At 41.2% G+C, this 22883-nt stretch overlaps 1 protein-coding gene across 2 annotated transcripts in view; it reads right to left on the bottom strand.

The window, feature by feature from the left end:
* Nucleotides 1–6444: 6444 nt before the first annotated feature.
* LOC114654540 (ubiquitin-conjugating enzyme E2 R2) overlaps nucleotides 6445–22883 on the bottom strand; it is a 189009-nt gene continuing 172570 nt past the window's right edge. For both annotated transcript variants that reach the window (XM_028805153.2, XM_051930155.1), the window contains one exon: nucleotides 6445–8524. In XM_028805153.2, coding sequence (XP_028660986.2) covers nucleotides 8290–8524 — 235 coding nt within the window. In that variant the 3' untranslated portion in view covers nucleotides 6445–8289. The remainder of the gene's footprint in view (nucleotides 8525–22883) is intronic.

Genomic DNA, 22883 nt, shown 5'->3' with positions numbered 1-22883 from the left:
CTGTAAAAGCAGCTTGGAATAATCAAGTTTAACAAAGCTCTGCAGTTGAATTAATATAGAAACACGTTTACATATTTAAAATACTAGCAAAGCGCAGTAAAGAGCAATTCCTTAGTAACTGAACAACTGCATCATTATGGTTATTGTATTCCTCTTTGAATTTTTTTTTAAACTTTGAAACATGATTAGGTACTTTTGAGTGTAACTCAAAGCCCTGTAAATATATTAAGGCAGAAACACTATTTGAAATAGTACTCTATTAGTAGCTGCATAACTAAAGTTGCTGTACTGTATTTTGCATGTCCTTTAAAAAGCTGTAAATATGATTAGATAAATTTGAGAATAACTCAAAGTCCTGTAAATGTATTAAGGTAGAAACACTTTAATATTATAGAATAGTAGTTTCCTACTAGAAAAAAAATGTTTAGAGTAATTTCTTATTGAAAGACCTGCTAAAGGTACTTTTGTGCACAAGGACTGTAAAAACCATTTGGTACAGTTAAGTAGAACCCAAAGCCCTGTAAATGTATAAAGTCAGAAAAACCTTTACATAGTTGAAATAGCAGTTTCTTGTTAGAAAATAACAGTTAAGAGTAATTCCTTAGTGACAGACCAGCTGCATCATTAAAGTTACTTTTTTGCAGTTTATGGTAACCCAATGCAAACAGTAATTTCAATGTATGTCTGTTTAGTAATATTAAAAAGGCAAGTTTACAGGGGGATATTATAATCATGGGGGACTTTAATTACCTGAATATTAACTGGCATAACTTTGCAAATAACGGAGCACAACAGCAGGAGTTGTATAAGTAATCAGTGACTAGTTTCTAACACAGTAGGCTAAAGCACCAATGCGGACAAATTCCTGTCTGGATTTAGTATTTTGTAATAATCAGGATAGAACTGAAAGTATAGAGGTGATCTAACAATTAGGGCCAAGTACCCATAATATAATACAGTTCTCAGTGTTTCACAAGAGCATGGTTACAACGACCAAAACCAAACCTGTTAAGTTTGACTTTGGTAGGGTAAAATTTTGAGCAGATACGGCAAAGTCTAAGGAGGATGGACTGAGATAACTTTTTAAGTGTGGAAAAAGTCAAGGAGCAGTGTAACAGGTTTAAAAACATTTTGCATATAATGCAGGACAGCTATATATCAAAACTTTGAATTAGTAGGAAATTTTAAAAAAAAACCCTGCAATGGGTTAATAAAAAGTTGAAAAGGGCTGCAGACAAAAAATAACTTCCCACCGGTAAAAGGGAGTACTAAGGAGGTACTGAGTGATTTGGAAATTTTAGAGGGAAAAGTATTGCTTAGATTAAATAGGCCAAAATCTAACAAATCTCCAGGACCTGATAATATTTATCCTTGAGTTCTTAAGGAGGTTAGTGAGTACATATATAAATGTATACTTTTAGGAAGTCACTGCACACTGGGGAAATTTTAAAGGACTGGAAATGGCAAATATTATTCCATTATATAAAAAGGATGACTGATCAGGTCCAAACAACTATAGGCCAGTATACTTAAAGTGCATCACAGATAAATTAATGGAAGGAATTATCAAGGCAAAGATTGAGCAACACATGACAAGAACAGTCGGCATGGGTTCAGAAGAGGGAAGTCATGTTTTACCAACATGCTGGAATTCTATGAGGAAGCAACAAAAGGATATGATAAAAGTGGAACATACAATATTATTTATCTTGAATTTCAGAGTACATTTGATAAGGTGTCACATTAGAGGTTGGGTATCAAACTAAAAGAAGTGGGAGTTTAGGGTGTTGTTTGTAGATAGATGTACAATTGGCTCAAACACAGGAAGCAGAGAATCAGAATTGGCTGATGTTAAAAGTAGTATCCCTCAGGGATTAGTGCTAGGACCGTTGCTATTTTTAATATATAAATATTATTTGAATGGTATAATAAATAACAAGCTGGTTAAGTTTGCAGATGATACCAAGTTAGGTGGATTGACACATACCACCAATTAAATCATGTCAGAGGGACTTTGACAGCATACAGGCTTTGGACAGATTTGTGGCAAGAAAATTTAATGTAAGTAAATGTAAAGTATTACTCTTCTTCTTCTTTTGGCTGCTCCCGTTAGGGGTTGCCACAGCGGATCTTCTTTTTCCATATCTTCCTGTCTTTTGCATCTTGCTTTGTTACAACCCTCACCTGCATGCAGTGACATAGCTAGGGGCGGGCGGAGGGGCTGGTCCACCCCGGGCGGCACATTTTTGGGGGTGGCATTATTGGCCAAAAGGCTCAGAACACTTCACGTGTAAGCAGCAGGGTTCAGAAAAATATCACTCATGAATGAAAAAAAGTCAAATTCTCAAATTTTCATCCACAAATGCTTCAAAAATCATTTTCAGACGGTCCTTCTGTGACGGCATCAGACACGGCAGTTGAAATTTATGAGGCAATAACAAAAATAAACAGAAACATTACACCGATAATAATTTCTAGGAAGATAAACAACTAATTCACAATGTATAATTTCGTTTCGTTATCAATCTTAATGCATTCTTGCTCATCCCCACTATCACTTGTACACCTCACCGGTTCTGGTTTTCGCAGCGTAATTATATTAAACTAATAATCAGAACACGGCTTATCACTGCGTCTAGTTGATGCTTATAAATAATTACATGTGAAAAAAATATTGCTGCTTCTCTGTATATAAATAAATCTATGCAAAATGTATCTTAATTTTTCTCTATACGTCATTTTAATTTTCCATTTAAATAGGTTAACATATTCAGATATGTTGGAGGGCGGCAAATTGAAGCCCCGCCCCACTCTGAGTAGCGCGAACTCGAGCTACACCATTGCCTGCATGTCCTCACTCACCACATCCATAAACCTTCTCTTATGCCTTCCTCTTTTCCTCTTGCCTGGCAAATCTGTCTTTAGCAAACTTTTCCCAATATAGCCAGCATCTCTCCTCTGCACATATCCAAATTAATGCAATCTCGCCTCTCTGACATTGTCTCCAAACCATCCAACCTGAGCTGACCCTCTAATGTGCTCATTTCTAATCCTGTCCTTCTTTGTCACACCCAATACAAATCTTAAAATCTCTAACTCTGCCACCTCCAGCTCTGTCTCCTGTTTTTTGGTCAGTGCCAATGTCTCCAACCCATATAACATAGCTGGTCTCACCCATTCTAAAGACCTTCCCTTTCACTCTTGCACCCTCCCTTCCCTTTCACCCTCTTCACTCTATCAACCCATCTTTCACAAATTACTCCTGGCACTCTTCCCCGCCCATTCCACCCTGCCTGCACTCTCTATTTCACCTCACTTCCACACTCCACATTACTCTGTACTGTTGATCTTAAGTATTTAAACTCATCCAACTTATCCAGCACTACTCCCTGCATCCTCATCATTCTTCTAACCTCCCTCTTATTCACACACATGTATTCTGTCTTTTTCCTACTGACCTTCATTCCTTTCCTCTCTAGAGCATATCTCCACCTCTCCAGGGTCTCTTCAACCTGGTCTCTACTCTCATTAGAGATCACAGTGTCATCCACAAACATCATAGTCCATGGGGACTGACTAATCTCCTCTGTCAACTTGTCTGTTACCACTACAAATAGCCAGTCCCTGATGTAATCACACCTCAACCTTTAACAAATTCATCATTCCTATCGCAGACCTCACCACTATCTGACTTCCCTCGTAATTATCTCCTGTACTACTCTTACATACTTCTCTGTATGCACCCTGTTATAAGCTTATTCGAGGTCCATCAACACCATCAGAGCAAACATTGCATTTGTGGTGCTCTTTCCCCATATGAAACCATACTGCTGCTCACTAATCATCACCTCCCTTCTTAACCTAGCTTCCACTACTCTTTCCCATAACTTCATGCTGTGGCTCATCAATTTTATCCCTCTGTAATTACTACGGTTCTGTACATCTCCCTTATTCTAAAAAATCGGTCCCAGTACACTTCTTCTCCACACCTCAAACATCCTCTCACTTTCCTAGATTGCATTAAACAATCTTTATAAACACTCCACTGCCATCTCTCCTAAACACTTCCATGCTTCCACAGGTATCTCATCTACACCAACCACCTTCTCATTCTTCATCCTCTTCATAGCTGTCCTTACTTCCTCCTTGCTAATCTGTTGCACTTCCTGGTTCACTATCTCCACATTATCCAACCTTCTCTCTCTCTCGTTCTCTTCATTCATCAGCCTATCAAAGCACTGTTCCATCTGCTCAATGCATTCTCCTCGCTTGTGAGTATGTTTCCATCATTATCCTTTATCACTCTAACCTGCTGTTTATTATTCTCAGCTCGATCCTTATGTCTAGCCAGTCAGTACAGGTCCTTTAGTCCTTCCTTAGTGTCCAACCTCTCATACAACTCAGCATACGCCTTATCTATAGCATTCACCACCTCTCTCATAATCTTATGCATTATCTTCTTGTACTCCTGTCTACTTTCTTCATTTATCTGACTATCCCACTTCTTCTGTGCCAACCTCTTTTTCTGTATACTCTCCTGTACTTCCCCATTCCACCACCAGGTTTCTTTGTCCTCCTTCCTCTGTCCAGATGTCACACCAAGCACCTTTCTAGCTGTCTCCCTTGCCATTTCTGCTGTAGTTGCCCAGCTATCTAGTAACTCTTTATTGCAACCAATTCCTGTCTTAACTCATCCCTGAACTCCACCTTACAGTCTTCCTTTTTCAACTTTCACCATTTGATCCTTGGCTGTACCCTCATTCTCATCCTCTTCTTACTCTCCAACATCATCCTACAGACCACCATCTTATGCTGTCTAACCAGTATGCAGTCTCCAATTTCCTTCAGACTGAAGATCTGCATAGGATATAATCCACCTGTGTGCATTTTCCTCCACTCTTGCATGTCACCATGTGTTACTCCCTCTCCTTAAAATATGTATTCATCACTGCCATGTCCATCCTTCTCATAAAGTCCACTACCATCTGACCTGCATTTCTCTCCTTGACGTAATATCTACCCATCAACCCTTCATCCCCTCTGTTCCCTTCACCAACATGTCCTTTCAAATCTTCTTCAATTACCACTCTCTCTGCCTTGGGTACACCCTGCACCACTTCATCCAACTCACTCCAGAAATATTCTTTGTCATCCATCGCACCACCAACATTCATCATCACCCCTTCAATTTCCAGCTACATAATCAATAATCTGTCTGACACTCTTTTCACCTCCAAACACTCTTGACACACTATTTCTTCAATATAACCCCTACCTTATTTCTCCTCTCATCCATGCCATGTTAAAACATTTTTACCAGTCTCCAATACACCGAGCCTTACTCCCCTTCTGTCTGGTTCCTTTCATGCACCATATATCAACCTTCTTCATCATATCGGCTAACTCTCTCCCCTTACCAGACATACTGCAAACATTCAAAGTTCCTACCCTCACTTCCACTCTCCTAATCATCCTCCTCTCCTCCTACCTCTGGACACACCTTCCCCTCTTCTTCTCCTTCGGCCAACAGTAACCCAACTTACCCCAGTGCCCTGTTGGCTAACTGTACTGGTGGCAGCTGTTGTTAACCTGGGCCTCAATCACCGGCACAGGCTGGTTAAGGGACCTTCTTAGAGTTATAATAGGAGACAGCAATGCAAATTGAGCCGTCATTACAGTGTGTACAGTTAGCCATTATCTAGCAATGTTCATCATAAATAAAGCAATTATCCAGCACATTTGACCAGAAACAAAAACTAAGATATACCTATTACACCTATAAAATGTAGTTGTCACTATGATGGTCGAAATGTTTTGTCATTACTTATGACTTTGGCCAGCAGAGACACCTAGGACGTGAAGCCAAACGTTTCTTTAAACACAGAAAACGATTACCCATTCACTATGCAAAGAAAAGTCAGTTGTGAAGAAAAATACTAGAAAAAAGCACAACCATACAGTGATTTGGAAAACTATTTCAGAGATAGAAAAAAATCACAAAATCCATAACTTAACACAATTTTCTTTTATGAACACTTTATTAATAGGTCAAGAATAAATATATGCAGAAGCAGGTAAATTGTCATATCAAAAATTATGTAAGCAGTCATTCCACAGATCTCTTTCTTTACTTCAGCTCAAACAATTAATTATTTCTATTTGTAAGCTCAATCTGGTTTTACTCATTTAGAAAGCACAGCAGGAACACAATTATTTATACAATAAAATGTTTAAAAATTAAATGACCTTATTAAGGAATTAACAGTTAGGGCAGAAAATTACAACTGGCCTATTTGGTAGACACACAAATGATAAATGCAAGATTCAAAAATCAAAGAAACAAATTCACACAAGCACTATACAGATGATGAAGTTAAATGTAATGTTTATCTAGTGATGAGGGTGTATATCTTATTTGTATTTTCAAGTGTTTTTGAAATGCATAAAAATTCATTTTTTAAAATGTGGTTTTAAACAAAAGAAACAATACAGCTGAGATAAAAGAGAATTTTCAATGTCTTTAATAACAGTAGCTAAAAGTGAATACAACATGGTTAAAATGCAACACAAAAATATTTCCTTTAACATTGTTAAAGCAGACAGGGTGAATATGGTTGTCAGGAAAATATGTCATATTATCAAATATTTGCTTTCAGTAATCTCCTTCAGTTTTGAAAAGTAAAGTACAAGCAAATATTCTCAATTTGCACTCATGATAATTTAAACAATTATATGTTTTTGAAATTTACTGAAAATATAAATTTGGGTTCACAGATCTCGATCACTTAAAGAAAATTAATAAAATGATAGTATTAAGTGGCTAACACTTTTCAGATTGTGATAAAACAGTTCTATGGTGATTAACTATCATGTATTTTTATGACAAAAAAACAAACTGCCCTGTTTAACATACTGTTTTAGCTTTCTACTGAACAATTTCAGTAGTACACTAACTGTGAAAAAGTCATAAAAGACTTGATGATCATACAGATCCAAATTTAGAAGAACTATATTGTACATAAATAAAATTTTGCATGTTGGACCTATCAGGGCTAAAAGAATTTACTTGGACAAATCAGTGGTTTTTAGCTCATTACTTCACAATTTTGGGCACATGAGTTGGAAGGAAGTGTGATTATGTGTGCTAAGTGAAGGAAGAAACACCCACCTTTCTTATATTACTCCAGTGTCATTTACCAGATAAACACAGTGATGCTTTACTTTGCTATGGAAATTTATGTTGAATCATTGGGTGTACAATGGCTCCTGCTTTATTCAAAGACTATCAAGTTGGTGTTATATGGAAAGCTTAAAATTTTGGATTAATATTGAAATCTTTCAAAATGCTTCAAGGAACTGTATCACTTATTTTTACATTACAGGAATGCCTGCAATAATTGATTAATTATATACACATCTTGTGATGAGATTTATATTGACCTGAGTTTAACACGTCTGAACATCTGCTATGATCCAAGACTATTTGAATGTGTTTTTATTGTTACAACTCTGAGGATCTGAAATATGCAAAACACTACAATGTAACAAATGATTACAATAACTTCAGTAATTCTGTTTTCAATCCTATTTTTGTAAAAATTGATCTATCTGTATGGAATGTTGTATGATTTCAATAAAATCAATTAGAAAAAAAAGAATAACTTCAGTAATTCATAACCTTAGTGATCAGTGTATCTAGCACATGGAAAGTAGTACAACACATGTTACTAGAAGACAAATGCTCCACTGCATGGATACACTAGTCACTGCCAGTGTCCTAAATTTAGAAGTCTGCAGTAATTCTGTCTCATCTGTAACTGTGATGTTCTTTCTCCTGTGATGGATGGATTATGATTGTATATGCACACAAAGTACAAGATAAATTTAAAAAGTCAAATATTTTCACATTTGTATTTTGGTTCAGATGATATTTTAAATGTGTGTGTTATGATCAAGTCAGAATAAATATAGCTTACAACTCTTCTCATCTATTGAAAATATAAGATAATCATGTAAAACTTATAATAGCACCAATAAAGAAAATAAGCATGTTACATCATTTCCATTACCTATTCAATAAATAAATATGTAAAATGGGTAAAGACACGACTCTTGCTATTCTATCAACTTTTATGTTATTTGAGAATGTTTAACCTCAGAAGTGCTACAACAAAACACCTTAGTCTGCATTCATGTTAAACATTGTGGAGGAAGGTAAAAAGGCACATGAGAAAGCACATGGGTAGACACTACATAATGAGGCAAGACAGAAAAGAAAAAAAAGGGTGGTCATAGCCCTTCAATTTCTGAATTCTCATCCTCATAACAATCACCTTCTTCTCCGACAGCTTCACAGCCTTCTCCTTCATCTTCTTCAATATCATCATCACACAAGTCATCATACAGAAGATCTGAGCAATTGTCATGAGAAGGCACTTTGGTCTGAATACAATATTCTGCCAGTGTGGTTGGAACCTTCACTCCATCCTTTTCTGCCTCCACTTTTGTTGCCAGGACTTGCTTTCTGCAGGAGAGCCAATAAATAAATTTAGATGGTGTGAGACTGAACTACACAAACACTACACAGGCTGGTACCTCATGATCCACTTAGGCATGAGTGGGCCATCTTAATCAAACATATTCAAATACAGGTCAAGTTCATTATATCCATGCATGCATTTTCCATTTTACTACCACACAAATCTTGGCTGGATCTTTACCTGATTGTTGGCAACACTTAGATCTAGCTAATTTGATTTAAATCATTTTTGAACAGAAATTAAATCTAATTTCTCTATAAAAAACACATGAACAGTTTCAGAGCATGCCAGTTTTCGACAGAATCCCTTAGGAAGACTAACCAATAACCAAATACTGTGAGACTGCAAGCTCCCAAATCGTTGTTAACTGAAAACAGAATGACATCCAAAAATGTGTGATTATGTAGAGCACTGAAGAGTACTGCTCTTAAGTTAAGCAGTGTTGGGAATAAGTTGTGTTTGAGAATAACTTGTTTCAATCTGTTTTCTCCTTATTTTCCTTCTTTTTCTTCTACTGCTGTTTTTGTTTGCTGATAAAATAGATGGCATATTCAGGCAAATTTTAGACCAAATGTAAGATGGACTTCAAGATATCATGGCTTAAGACATTATCTTTCTCTTGTTGGTATTTCACATGTTTGCTTCTGTGGTGAGGCTGCATGTTACTAGTCACGTAAGTGACTTGGTGCAGTTTGTGTTCCCCATCTTTTGTTATAAACTGTGTATTGGAGTTTTAATAGCAATAATAAGTAAACAATATAATAAACAAGCTTCTCATAACATGTAAATAATTACAACTAACAGTAAAATATCCTTTAGAATTTTCTCTTTTGTCATAGTAAAAATGAAAATTTTCTAAACAGAACCTAGGAGGAAACTGTGACCCAGTCAGAAGCTGCACCAGAGCATGCTGTTTTGATGAAAAAATAAAAAGTTAAGCTTTCCAAGATGTAAAAGAGGTAAAGATATCAAATTTACAGTGAGAAGCCAGAGACACCCTTGTAGCTATTATGCCTAGAGAAAAGAGTAGCTACTGGTTGGAGGTTAGGGAGATAGACAAGATGTTCCCCAAGATGGGGAGGAAAGGGATATTAGTGTGAAAGAAAGTTAACAAAAAATAGTAGTAGACATCCTGGAAGCCAAGACAGGGGAAGCACTCCCAAAACATACGGAGAAAGGTACCTGACAGAAGTTACAGCAGGGATCAACTGACAGAACCCATGGAAAAATGGTTTCAGGGAGTAAAATAGATGTGGTGAACAACCCCAAACTGAATGTTTTAGAGATTAGGATTTTTGGAAGAATGTGAAATACTGGTAAAAATAGATTTACGGGAGGGAAGTGTTGAGGAAAGGTCCTGCTCTCAAACAGACAAAATTGATAAAGGGCAATAAGAAGCCTTGTACAGGCAAGCATATAGAGATGCCACTGGTTTTTGGGTTGGGTGAAAAAGAGTTACAAAAATGGTATAGCAGAAATAAAGATAAAGTTAAAGATGCTTACACATTTCAGGTTTTAAGTGAAGAACTTAGTCTTAAGTACAAGAAAAAAGGAAGAGGATTCAATTTCAAACTCGGAGATTGGAATGTCAGGAGTCTGGCATTGTTAGTTGTCACCAAGAGTTGATATGCCATGATAGGCCCAGGAGGGACAATCATCTATAAATTAAGCAGGGGTTGTGAGTGTGGGAGTATGTGAGTGCCACTTTGGCCAATAATATAGACACATTTCAAAACTACACTACAAAGTCAACATATACAAGATGGTGGTAGCAAGAGATTATAGTTTAAGTGTTAAGAAATGGAGCAAAGAGAGGAATCTTGAGGCAGCAATTTTAGATTTGATGCAATCTAGAAAGGGTGATTAACAGGAGGGATCAAGCAGCTCCAAATTGTGCACAGGACAAAAGCTAGGATACAATTTAAAAATCTGGAAAAAGAATAAAATCAGTCATGAATTAGGGTTGAATACTTGACTGAGGATCTCATTTTATTCCATAAGATTTTATAAATGAGGGTTCTAACCTCTAACCAATATTTATTAGGTGGAGACAGTGGTAGCATAAAATTTATAAAGTTAAATAAAGGGAATATATTCATTTTAACAATGGCCAGCCTGGTGTGTAAAGACAGCAGAAGACACAAGTATGTAAAAGGTGATTTTTTTAACTCAATTAAAGATTTATCAATAGTCAGAAATTACAGTATGTTGCAATGATGGGAAGATGTCAATAAAATATTTAAGAAAGCCATTCACAAGAACTGGCATAGGCAATTATCATTGACTACAGGGAATGTTTAATGATACAAGGGCATGTTTTGTCCAGTTGATTTTATATCCTGACACATTCTCAAAAAACTGAAATACATTAAGCATATGGGGAAGATCAGAAGGAGCATTACGTAAGTATAATAGGATGTTGTCTGCATATAATATTTTAGGAGAGAACCTATAAACAATCAGCTTCTACAGCTTGATTAGCTTGTAGAAATGAAGGGCAATGGCAAGAGATTCCAGTGCCACTTTAAAAGCAATAAGAAAGAGTGGGCACCCCTGTCTTGTCCCTTTAAAAATCTGAATGGGATGAAGTATGCTTGAATTGGTGAGAATAACAGTCACAGGTGAAGAATGCAATGTTTAAATAACAGAGGCAACAAATATGAAAAACAGTGTGACAAAGGGAAAGGAAGTTTGACTGAGCAGCGTGGATGAGCTTGTGAATGACTGATTGCAGTTATTTTGCAAGACGTTTTACTAAAACGTTTGTGTCAGAATTCATCAATGAAATGGAACAATAGCTGGAAAAATCTTCTGAATCCTTAATATGTTTTAAAAGCTAAGGTAGTCAGGGTTAAATTAATTGTAGGATTCAATTTGCAGGTGGAAATGGAGTAGTTTAACATTTCTAAATAACAGAGATCCAGCTCTTTCCAAAATGCCAAAGTTACCTCTGGGGGCAAGCCACCAGAGCACCACAAATTAATTGAATCAAGGGTTTCTTTCAGTTTTGACAACAAAATTGACAAATTAACATGTCTTTATCCTCAGAAGGCAGTGTGTAAAGGGATAGGTACTCAAAAAACAAATAGAATTCAGCAGAAGAATGTTAACATTTAAGAAAAATATCAAACTAGAACTCATAGAAGCAGTTGACAGAAAGGAATCACATCTACATAATTTCAATGGCAATGAATAACAAGGCATTGCATTGGACATAGAGTACTTTATGCGAGTATGATGAATCTCAAACTCATCTCTCAGAAACAGCTCAACAGATTAATTCAGTTCTAATCATGGGAAACTGCAGTTTGCAATCAGGATCTATGACATGGATCAGCAATTCCTCTAAAGCTGAATTATGTTGTTCATTTGTTTTAAATCTACACAAATGCTCCTGATTTGAATCAAATGCTGTCATGATGTCACAACTGGCATCCTTTACAGCCTACTGGTCATATGCAGGATCACTAACAGATTGCAGCTTTTTGCAAAAAAAAATTCTAACATGACTTCTAGATGCATAGGTGATCACCTTCTTAATGCCATGTTTGTTTTGAGTGAATGCTGGTCTGAGCACTACATTGCTGGCATAAGTGTGGACTTGAAGATCAGGTTGAGCCAGGATTGGTGAAGATTACAATACTGTTTTAAGCTGGTTGATAGCTTCCTGGCACTCAGTAGTCTATTTCCACAAAAACAATCCCTTTTCCTTAGTTGTTCAAGAGTGGTAGCAATGTTGGCTAATCCCAAGAAAAATTTGCAAATGTTTTAGGTCTGAAGGTGAGGGATGAGACAAAGAGCGGTTCAACAAACCTCCTATGAAGAATAAAAAATTTGGACGGTGTTTTCCCTCGCCCGGACGCGGGTCACCGGGGCCCCCCTCTGGAGCCAGGCCTGGAGGTGGGGCTCAATGTTGAGCGCCTGGTGGCCGGGCCTGCACCCATGGGGCTCGGCCGGGCACAGCCCCAAAGAAGCAACGTGGGTCCCCCTTCCCATGGGCTCACCACCTATGGGAGGGGCCAAGGAGGTCGGGTGCAGTGTGAGTTGGGTGGTGGCCGAAGGCGGGGACCTTGGCGGTCCGATCCTCGGCTACAGAAGCTGGCTCTTGGGACATGGAATGTCACCTCTCTGAAGGGGAGGGAGCCTGAGCTAGTGCGCAAGGTTGAAAGGTTCCGGCTAGATATAGTCGGTCTCATCTCAACGCACAGCGTGGACTCAGGAACCAATCTCCTTGAGAGGGGCTGGACTCTCTACCACTCTGGAGTTGCCCCCGGTGAGAGGCGCCGAGGGGGTGTGGGCAAACTTTTTGCCCCCCGACTTGCAGCCTGTTCATTGAGGTTTACTCCGGTGGACAAGAGGGTAGCCTCCCTCCGCATTCAGGTGTGGGGACGGGTCCTAAATGTTGTTTGTGCATATACGCCGAACAGCAGTTTGGAGTACCCACCCGTTTTGGAGTCCCTGGAGGGGGTGCTAGAGGGCATACCTTCTGGGGACTCCCTCGTACTGCTGGGAGACTTCAATGCTCACGTGGGCAATGACAGTGAGACCTGGAAGGGAGTGATTGGGAAGAATGGCCCCCCCGATCTGAACCCGAGCTGTGTTTTGTTATTGGACTTCCGTGCTCGTCACGGATTGTCCATAACGAACACCATGTTCAAACATAGGGGTGTTCATATGTGCATTTGGCACCAGGACACCCTATGCCTCAGTTCAATGATCGACTTTGTGGTCGTGTCCCACATGTCTTGGACACTCAGGTGAAGAGAGGGGCGGAGCTGTCAACTGATCACCACCTGGTAGTGAGTAGGCTTCGATGGTGGGGGAGGATGCCGATCAGGCCTGGTAGGCCCAAACATGTTGTGAGGGTCTGCTGGGAACGTCTGGCAGACTCTCCTGTCAGAAGCAGCTTCAACTCCCACCTCCGGCAAAACTTTGACAACGTCCCAAGGGAGATGGGGGACATTGAGTCCAAATGCGGCATGTTCTGTGCCTCTATTGTTGAGGCGGCTGACCAGAGCTGTGACCGTAAGGTGGTCGGTGCCTGTCGTGGCGGCAATCCCCGAACACGTTGGTGGACACCGGCGGTGAGGGATGCCGTCAAGCTGAAGAAGAAGTCCTACAGGACCCTTTTGTCCTGTGGGACTCTGGAGGCAGCTAATAGGTACCGGCAAACCAAGCGGAATGCGGCTTTGGTGGTTGCTGAGGCAAAAACTCGGGCATGGGAGGAGTTTGGGGAAGCCATGGAGAACGACTTTCGGCCAGCTTCAAGGAGATTCTGGTCCACCATCCTGCATCTCAGGAGGGAGAAGCAGTGTAGTGTCAACACTGTATATGGTGGGGATGGTGCGCTGTTGACCTCAACTCAGGACGTTGTGGGTCAGTGGGGGGAGTACTTCGAAGACCTCCTCAATCCCACTAACATGCCTTCCAATGAGGAAGCAGAACCTGGGAACAGGGAGGTGGGCTCCCCCATCTGTGGGACTGAGGTCTCCAAGGTGGTCAAAAAACTCTTTGGTGGCAGGGACCCGGGGGTGAATGAGATATGCCCGGAGTTCCTCAAGGCTCTGGATGTTGTAGGACTGTCTTGGTTGACACGCCTCTGCAACATCATATGGACATCGGGGACAGTGCCTCTGGACTTCGATTAAAGAAGGGGGACCGGAGGGTGTGTTCCAACTACAGAGGGATCACACTTCTCAGCCTCCCTGGAAAAGTCTATTTGGGGGTCCTGGAGAGGAGGGTCCGTCGGATAGGTGAACTTCGGATTCAGGAGGAACAGTGTAGTTTTTGTCCTGGTTGTGGTACAGTGGACCAGCTCTACACCCTTAGCAGGTTCCTGGACGGTGCATGGGAGTTTGCCCAACCAGTCTACATGTGTTTTGTGGATTTGTCCCTCAGGGAATCCTGTGGGGGGTACTCCGAGAGTATGGGGTACTGGACCCCCTGATAAGAGCTGTTCGGTCCCTGTACAACCAGTGTCAGAGCTTGGTCCACATTGCCGGCAGTAAGTCAAACCCGTTTCCAGTGAGAGTTGGACTCCGCCAGGGCTGCCCTTTGTCACAGATTCTGTTCATAACTTTTATGGACAGAATTTCTAGGCGCAGCCAGGGCGCTGAGGGGGTCCAGTTTGGTGGACTCAGGATTCGGTCACTGCTTTTTGCAGATGATGTTGTCCTGTTTGCTTCATCAGGCTGTGATCTTCAGCTCTCTCTGGATCGGTTTGCAGCCGAGTGTGAAGTGGCTGGGATGGGAATCAGCACCTCCAAATCCGAGACCCATGGTCCTCAGCCGGAAAAGGGTGGTGTGCCCACAGGGTTGGGAGTGAGATCATGCCCCAAGTGGAGGAGTTCAAGTATCTCGGGGTCTTGTTCATGGGTGAGAGAAGAATGGAGCGTGAGATCGACAGTCGGATTGGTGCGGTGTCCGCAGTGATGCAGGCTCTGCATTGGTCTGTGGTGGTGAAAAAGGAGCTGAGCCGTAAGGCAAAGCTCTCAATTTACCAGTCGATCTACGTTCCTACCCTCACCTATACTCATGAGCTATGGGTAGTGACCGAAAGAACGAGATCGTGAATACAAGTGGCTGAAATGAGTTTCCTCCTCAGGGTGTCTGGGCTTTCCCTTAAAGCTAGGGTGAGAAGCTCAGTCATCCAGGAGGGGCTCAGAGTAGAGGTGCTGCTCCATCGCATCGAGAGGAGTCAGATGAGGTGGCTCGGGCATCTGATCAGGGTGCCTCCTGGACGCCTCCCTGGTAAAATGTTCCGGGCACGTCTAACCGGGAGGAAGCCCTGGGGAAGACCCAGGACACGCTGGAGGGACTATGTCTCTCGGCTGGCCTGGGACCACCTTGGGATTCCCCCGGAAGAGCTAGAAGAAGTGGCCGAGGAGAGGGAAGTCTGGGTATCTCTGCTCAAGCTGCTGCCCCTGCAACTCGATCTCGGATAAGCGGAAGAGGATGGATGGATGGATGAGGTGAGGGATACTCTTGAATAGTGGAGGTAGTCCCAGGGTCATCTTCAACCCTCTTGTTCAATATCACAAGCCTTAAAAAGTAGATCTGGGGTTGAGTGAGGTGACTCTTCTTCAAATTCAGTGTTGACTGAGCTCACAATGTGTCAACCGGGCCCACTGCGGTCACTCGAAGATTAGGTCCAAATTCTGGAGGTATTGGTGAAGATCTGGGGCCTTGTGTATAAATGGTGCGTACGCACAAAAATGTTGCATACACCTGTTTCCATGCTCACTTCAAGATGTATAAAAACTAAACTTGGTGCATAAAGCCACGCACATTTTCACCACAGTAACACACATTTTCACAACAGTCCACCATTTCGAACGCACATTTCAGATTCATGCAGTATCTATGATGCAGGTTTTATCAAATGTACCGAAATTAATTGCATATCGTTTACAAATTAAATTCACTTGATTGTAATCATTCTGTAACCCAGCCACAGGGGATGCAGAAATCAGTGCGTTTCTTAGTGCCAGTCCCAAGCCCAAATAAACGGGGAGGGTTACGTCAGGAAGGTCATCCGGTGTAAAATTTTGCCAGATGAACATGCAGACAATGATACAAATTTCCATACCAGATTGATCGAGGCCCGGGTTAACAACGGCCGCCACCAGTACTGTTAGCCAACAGGGTGCTGGCGGTAATAGGGCTACTGTTGGCCAAAGAAGGAGAAGAAGAGACGTGTCCGGAGGCAGAAGGACAGAATGAAGGTAAAGAGAGTGGAACTGAGGGTAGCAACTTTGAATGTTGGCAGTATGACTGGTAAGGGAAGAGAGTTAGCTGATATGATGGAGAGAAGGAAGTTTGATACACTGTGCGTACAAGAGACTAAATGGAAGGGGAGTAAGGCCAGGTGGATCAGAGGTGGATTCAAATTGTTCTATCATGGTGTGGATGGGAGGAGAAATGGGGTAGGGATTATTCTAAAGAAGCAGTATATCAAGAGTGTTTTGGAGGTGAAAAGAGTGTCAGACAGAGTAATGATTATGAACTTGGAAATTGGAGGTGTGATGATGAATGTTGTTAGTGCATATGCCCCGCAAGTCGGGTGTGCAATGGATGAGAAAGATTTCTGGAGTGAGTTGGATGAGGTGATAGACAGTGTACCCAAGGGACAGAAAGTGGTGATTGGAGCGGATTTCACTGGACATGTTCGTGAAGGGAACAGGGGGATGAGGAGATGATAGGTAGGTATGGTGTCAAGGAGAGGAATGAAGAAGGTCAGATGATAGTGGATTTTTCCAAAAGGATGGACATGGCTGTGGTGAATACGTATTTTAAGAAGAGGGAGGAACATGGGGTGACGTACAAGAGTTGAGGAAGATGCACACAGGTAGATGGTATCCTATGCAGAAGAGTCAATCTGATGGAAATTAAAGAGTGCAAAGTGGTGGCAGGGGAAAGTGTAATTAGGCAGCATAGGATGGTGGTCTGTAGGATGACGTTAGAGATCAAGAAGAAGAGAAGGAGAGGGAGGGCAGAGCAAAGGTTGAGGTCAGGGAGGAGGTAAGATAGGCACTGGGTGGCAGTGAAGAGTTGACAGACAGCTGGGCAACTGCAGCAGAAGTAGTAAGAGTGACAGCAAGAAGGGTGCTTGGCATGACATCTGGACAGAGGAAGGAGGAAAAGGAAACCTGGTGGTGGAATGGGGAAGTACAGGAGAGTATACAGAGGAAGAGGATAGCAAAGAAGAAGTGGGATAGTCAGAGAGATGCAGAATGTAGACAAGAGTACAAGGAGATAAGGTACAAGGTGAAGAGAGAGGTGGCAAAGGCTAAAGAAAATTTGTATGATGAGTTGTATGAGAGGCTGGACACTAAGGAGGGAGTAAAGGACCTGTACCAATTGGCTAGACAGAGGGACCAAGCTGGGAAAGATGTGCAGCAGGTTAGGGTGATAAAGGATAAAGATGGAAACATACAAGCGAGGGGAGTATGTTGAGCAGATGGAAAGAGTACTTTGAGAGGCTGATGAATGAAGAGAATGAGAGAGAGAGAAGGTTGGATGATGTGGAGATAGTGAAAGAGGAAGTGCAACGGATTAGCAAGAAGGAATGGCGGAGTGTTGGCTCTGAGGCTAGGGATCTGCACTGGTAATCGGAAGGTTGCCGGTTCAAATCCCTTAAATGCCAATAGGGACTCTGCTCTGTTGGGCCCTTGAGCAAGGCCCTTAACCTGCAATTGCTGAGCGCTTTGAGTAGTGAAAAAAGCGCTATATAAATGCAAAGAAAAGCATTATTAAGGAAGTAAGGACAGCTATGAAAAAGATGAAGAATGGAAAAGATGCTGGTCCAGATGATATACCTGTGGAAGTTTGGAGGTGTTTAGGAGAGATGGCAGTGGAGTTTTTAACCAGATTGTTTAATGGAATCTTGGAAAGTGAGAGGATGCCTGTGGAGTGGAGAAGAAGTGTACTGGTACCGATTTTTAAGAATAAGGGGGATGTGCAGAGCTGTAGTAACTACAGGGGGATAAAGTTGATGAGCCACAGCATGAAGTTATGGGAAAGAGTAGTGGAAGCTAGGTTAAAAAGGGAGGTGATGATTAGTGAGCAGCAGTATGGTTTCATGCCAGGAAAGAGCACCACAGATGCAATGTTTGCTCTGAAGGTGTTGACGGAGAAGTTTAGAGAAACCCGGAAGGAGTTGCATTGCGTTTTTGTGGACCTGGAGAAAGCATATGACAGGGATCCTCAAGAGGAGTTGTGGCATTGTATGAGGAAATTGGGAGTGGCAGAGAAGTATGTAAGAGCTGTACAGGATATGTACGAGGGAAGAGTAACAGTGGTGAGAACTGCAGTAGGAATGACGGCTGCATTCATCATGGAGGTGGGATTACATCAGGGATCGGCTCTGAGCCATTTCTTATTTGCAATGGTGATGGACAGGTTGACAGACGAGATTAGACAGGAGTCCCTGTGGACTATGATGTTTCCTGATGACATTGTATCTGTAGCGATAGTAGGGAGCAGGTTGAGGAGACCCTGGAGAGGTGGATATATGCTCTGGAGAGGAGAGGAATGAAGGTCAGTAAGAACAAGACCGAATACATGTGTGTGAATGAGAGGGAGGTCAGAGGAATGGTGAGGATGCAGGGAGTAGCGTTGGTGAAGGTGGATGAGTTTAAATACTTGGGATCAATAATTCAGAGCAATGGGGATTGGAAGAGAGGTGAAAAAGAGTGCAAGCAGGGTGGAACGGGAGGAGAAGAGTGTCAAGAGTGATTTGTAACAGACGGGTATCAGCAAGAGTGAAAGGGAAGGTCTACAGGACAGTAGTGAGACCAGCTATGTTATATGGGTTGGAGATGGTGGCACTGACCAGAAAGCAGGAGACAGAGTTAAAGATGTTAAGATTTACATTGGGTGTGAAGAGGACAGACAGGATTAGAAATTAGCACATTAGAGGGTCAGCTCAAGTTGGATGGTTGAGAGACAAAGTCAGAGAGGCGAGATTGCGTTGGTTTGGACATGTGCAGAGGAGAGATGCTGGATATATTGGGAAAAGGATGTTAACGATAGAGCTGCCAGGCAAGAGGAAAAGAAGAAGGCCTAAGAGAAGGTTTATGGATGTGGTGAGAGAGGACATTCAGGTGGTTGGTGTAACAGAGCAAGATGCAGAAGACAGAACGATATGGAAGAAGATGATCCACTGTGGCAATCCCTAACAGGAGCAGCTGAAAGAAAGAAGAAGAAGAAAATTGTAATCATTCTGTAACAATATAATGGTGCACATAATGGCCAAAGTATTCCAACTACCATGGCTGCTTTAGTGCTGTTAGAAGATATTGCAAATGGAAGAATTAGAAGAGAGCACGTATTTAGAGTTGGTGATATCTGTCTTTTAAGTTGATTTCGATTTCCAAGAGCTTTCCTCTTGGAGCTGTGTGCTAAACTGGCGCCAACTTTACAAAAGCAGACTTTGAGGAATTGTGCTCTACCTGCATCTTTGCAAGTTCTACCCACTCTCAGGTTTTTAGGCACAGAAGCTTTTCAACATGAACTTGCTGATCACTGGATATTTTACAAAGATCACTGAGTCACGCCATGCCAGCTGTGTAGGATAGTATTATCTGCTTATCATCCAGATAGATAAGATTTCATTACACTGTGGTTGAACTAGAAAACATAAAAGTGCAATTCACAGCAACATCCAGTTTTCCAAATGTAATCGGAGTGGTCAACTGCACGCACATAGCTATTACAAAGGAGCTGGACAAGTTACATCAGCCAGGGATGAATCACATAAAGAACGAGTCAGCATTACATCATATATACAGTAGATGGAAAACCTATAAAAACTCCATATAATCGCAGGTGCTTTTTCCAACTACTACGGCAAAAGGTAAGTAGTCCTTTCATGGATAGCGAGTCACCTCAAAGTAAAGAGCAGAGAATTGATCTGTTGTGGTACTCGGTGCCGTTGTTATGCTATGAAGGCGCCTTCAGAGAATGAATTTGCTTATGTAAATAGAAAGCACTTCCATTCTATTAATGTGCTGCTCTATAGTGCACAGAAAGTGTGTTGCAGTGTGTAAGCATGTACCTGAACAGATGCGCTATGAACTGGACTCTGACTTACCAAATGATCAGCCAAGTCGGACAGCATTAAAACTTCATTTAAATGTAATTAGCTGAATGTAAAGACAGGTAATCAGATTCAGCATTTATTTTTTAATCATTTCATTTAGTTTGTGGTCAATATTACATAGTATAGCCCTTATATTCCTTAGTTCATTGACCACATTTCTTACAGTATCCAGTATTGCATTTTGTGACTCCAGAATAGCATCCGTCAGAACACAGCCAGATGGATCCCAGTGGTTTCCGAGGCAGAGGTGTGTGTGCAGCCAGCGCCCGAAGATGGGCTCGGCACAGCAGCACTGTCACCACATGAGAATTGAATGGGAATCAGCTTTTGTAATATTGCCTGAAACAGAATAAACAGATGGTGGGCTGTGGCTTGCTTTTCATGTAGACTGTGATATCTGGCACTTCTTTTTTCTTTCGGCAACTGTGCGACTTTCTGAACTTGAACTTTTGAGTGTCTCCACCACGCTTTTGTTTCTTATACCACTGCATAAGCCAATAAATAGTACGTTTTTCCTTGCCTTCACTTCACATTCGTTTAAATTCTTCTTTTTTCACATGCCTTTTCCATTGTTTTTTAACCAAACACTGAACTGAAGGTGATATTTATAATGAGTTGCATATTAAAATATGTGAGATTCAGGGAGGAATCAGGATGAGGCTGTAGGCATGTGAATGTTCATTAAATTTCAAGTTCGTTAGAATTTGTAAAGGGGAAGTGCTTGGAACTTGGTGTATGCACGGATTTATGCATCTAGATTTTTTTGTGGGTCACACATTTTCACTTTTAGAACCTCTTCCACAGTGTGGCTATTATGGGTGACAACCAGCATCTCTCCCAACATTTCTTTCCATACACTTGGGCATTGATGAAGCGAATTTTTAACATCATCCAGCTGATCTGACATACAGTCATGTGGAAAACTAAGTACAGCCCAAGAAATGTTTTTTTTTTACTTTTTTAACATATGTGAACATATCAAGATTTAATTTTTATTTAAGTTGCATCTTTTGATGAATGTAATGAAACAATGACAGTTTAACTTTACAATAATTTATTCAATGCAAAAATGAACAGCTATGCCAATTCTGTCTTTGGAAAAAGTAAGTACACCCATTGCTCTAATAGCTGGTATTGCCACCTTTGACAGAAGCAACCTGGAGTAGACATTTCCTATAACTGTTTACCAGTTTCTGACATTGCTGATATTGACTGGTAGAAAGATCCCCCAACACACACACCTCTGCAGAATTCTTTTAGCTTTGTAACATTTGAGAGGTGTCTTGCCTGACAAGTCCAATTCAAACCCCCACCCACAGCATTTCAATTGGGTTCAGGCCCTGGCTTTGGCTTAGCTATGCCAAAACCCACCTGTTTCTTTCTTTTCAGCAGTTCCTTGGTGGATTTACTGTTAGGGGTGACACGGTGGCGCTGCTGCGCTGGGTTCACTTCCCGGGTCCTCCTTGTGTGGAGTTTCTATGTTCTCCCCATGTCTGCGTGGGTTTCCTCCAGGTTGCAAAGTCCACTTTTGGTTGACCTTCAGTCTTCTGGCAGATGGCCCCACATTATCCTCAAGCCTATGATGGTGAGCTGCCCAGACCCCGATGCACCAAAGTAGCTCCATACCATAATATTTCCACCTCCATAAATTACAGCTGGTATCAGGTTCTTCTGGACAAATGTTCTCTTTGGTTTTCGACAATATTCTTTTCTGGTACTGTGGCAAAATAACTCAGTCTTTTCCTTGTCTATCCAGAGCACATTTTTCCAGATGTCCTGGTCTTTGCCTACGTGTTCATGGGCAAATGTTAATCTTTCAATGATATTATCCTAATGGACAGCAGAGGTTTCCTCCTGGCACGCCTCACACATTCATCTAATTTGTGAAGCCTCTCTCTAATGGTAAACTCATGCACTTTGACATCAATAGTGGCAAGAGCTACCTGTAGGTCTCATGATGAAATTCTGTGGTGGTCAGACACCTTTTCACCATCTTGCCTTTAGCTCTCAGGCTGAATTAGCTTAGCTTTAGTTGGTTTTCAATTGTTTAAACCTTCTCCACTAGTAGGTGACCTGCTGAACAGTGAAATGGTTGAGTTCCAATTGTTTGGAAATCTATTTAAATATCTTCCCATACTAATAGGATTCCATAACCTCCTTTCTGAAGGACAAAGAGTTCTTTTGATCTTGGCATCTTGATAACACACACTTGAAAAACAAACATGAAACCAAACTAAATGTCTTAAGTTTTAATAAGGATCCTCTCTAATTATATTTTCCAATTATTTGCAGCTGATTCAAATTTCATGCATTTGAGACAGTGATAAATGTAGGGGTGTTCTTATTTTTTTCACATGCAAAATGTGCATGTTTTACAAAATACAAAATGTAAATGTGCCATGATGTTTGTTATATCACCCTTATCTACAGGTATTGTTTAAATGATCAAATATTGGTAAAAAAAGTAAAAACATTTCACGGGGTGTACTTTCTTTTTCACATGACTGTAAAAGTTGTTTCTGTGGTTTCAGATGTTTCAAATTCTGCAGTGTAAGCCCAGGTAAACCATGTGAAGTTCTTCATGTGCCCTTGCCAAAAAGGAATGCTCCCCACCCCCAGACAAAAGACATTCTCTGAAGTTGTCCATCCATTTCTATGAAATGGCCGTGACAAAGGTGTGTGTCCTCTAGGAAACGTTTTAGCTCTCAGTGAGACTACTCAGGACTCTGCGCTTTTTGCCA

This window comes from Erpetoichthys calabaricus, chromosome 7 (genome assembly GCF_900747795.2).
Source record: "Erpetoichthys calabaricus chromosome 7, fErpCal1.3, whole genome shotgun sequence".
Classification (NCBI taxonomy): domain Eukaryota; kingdom Metazoa; phylum Chordata; class Cladistia; order Polypteriformes; family Polypteridae; genus Erpetoichthys; species Erpetoichthys calabaricus.
Note: the sequence above shows the minus strand (reverse complement) of the source record. Positions and strands in the feature narration are given on the sequence as shown.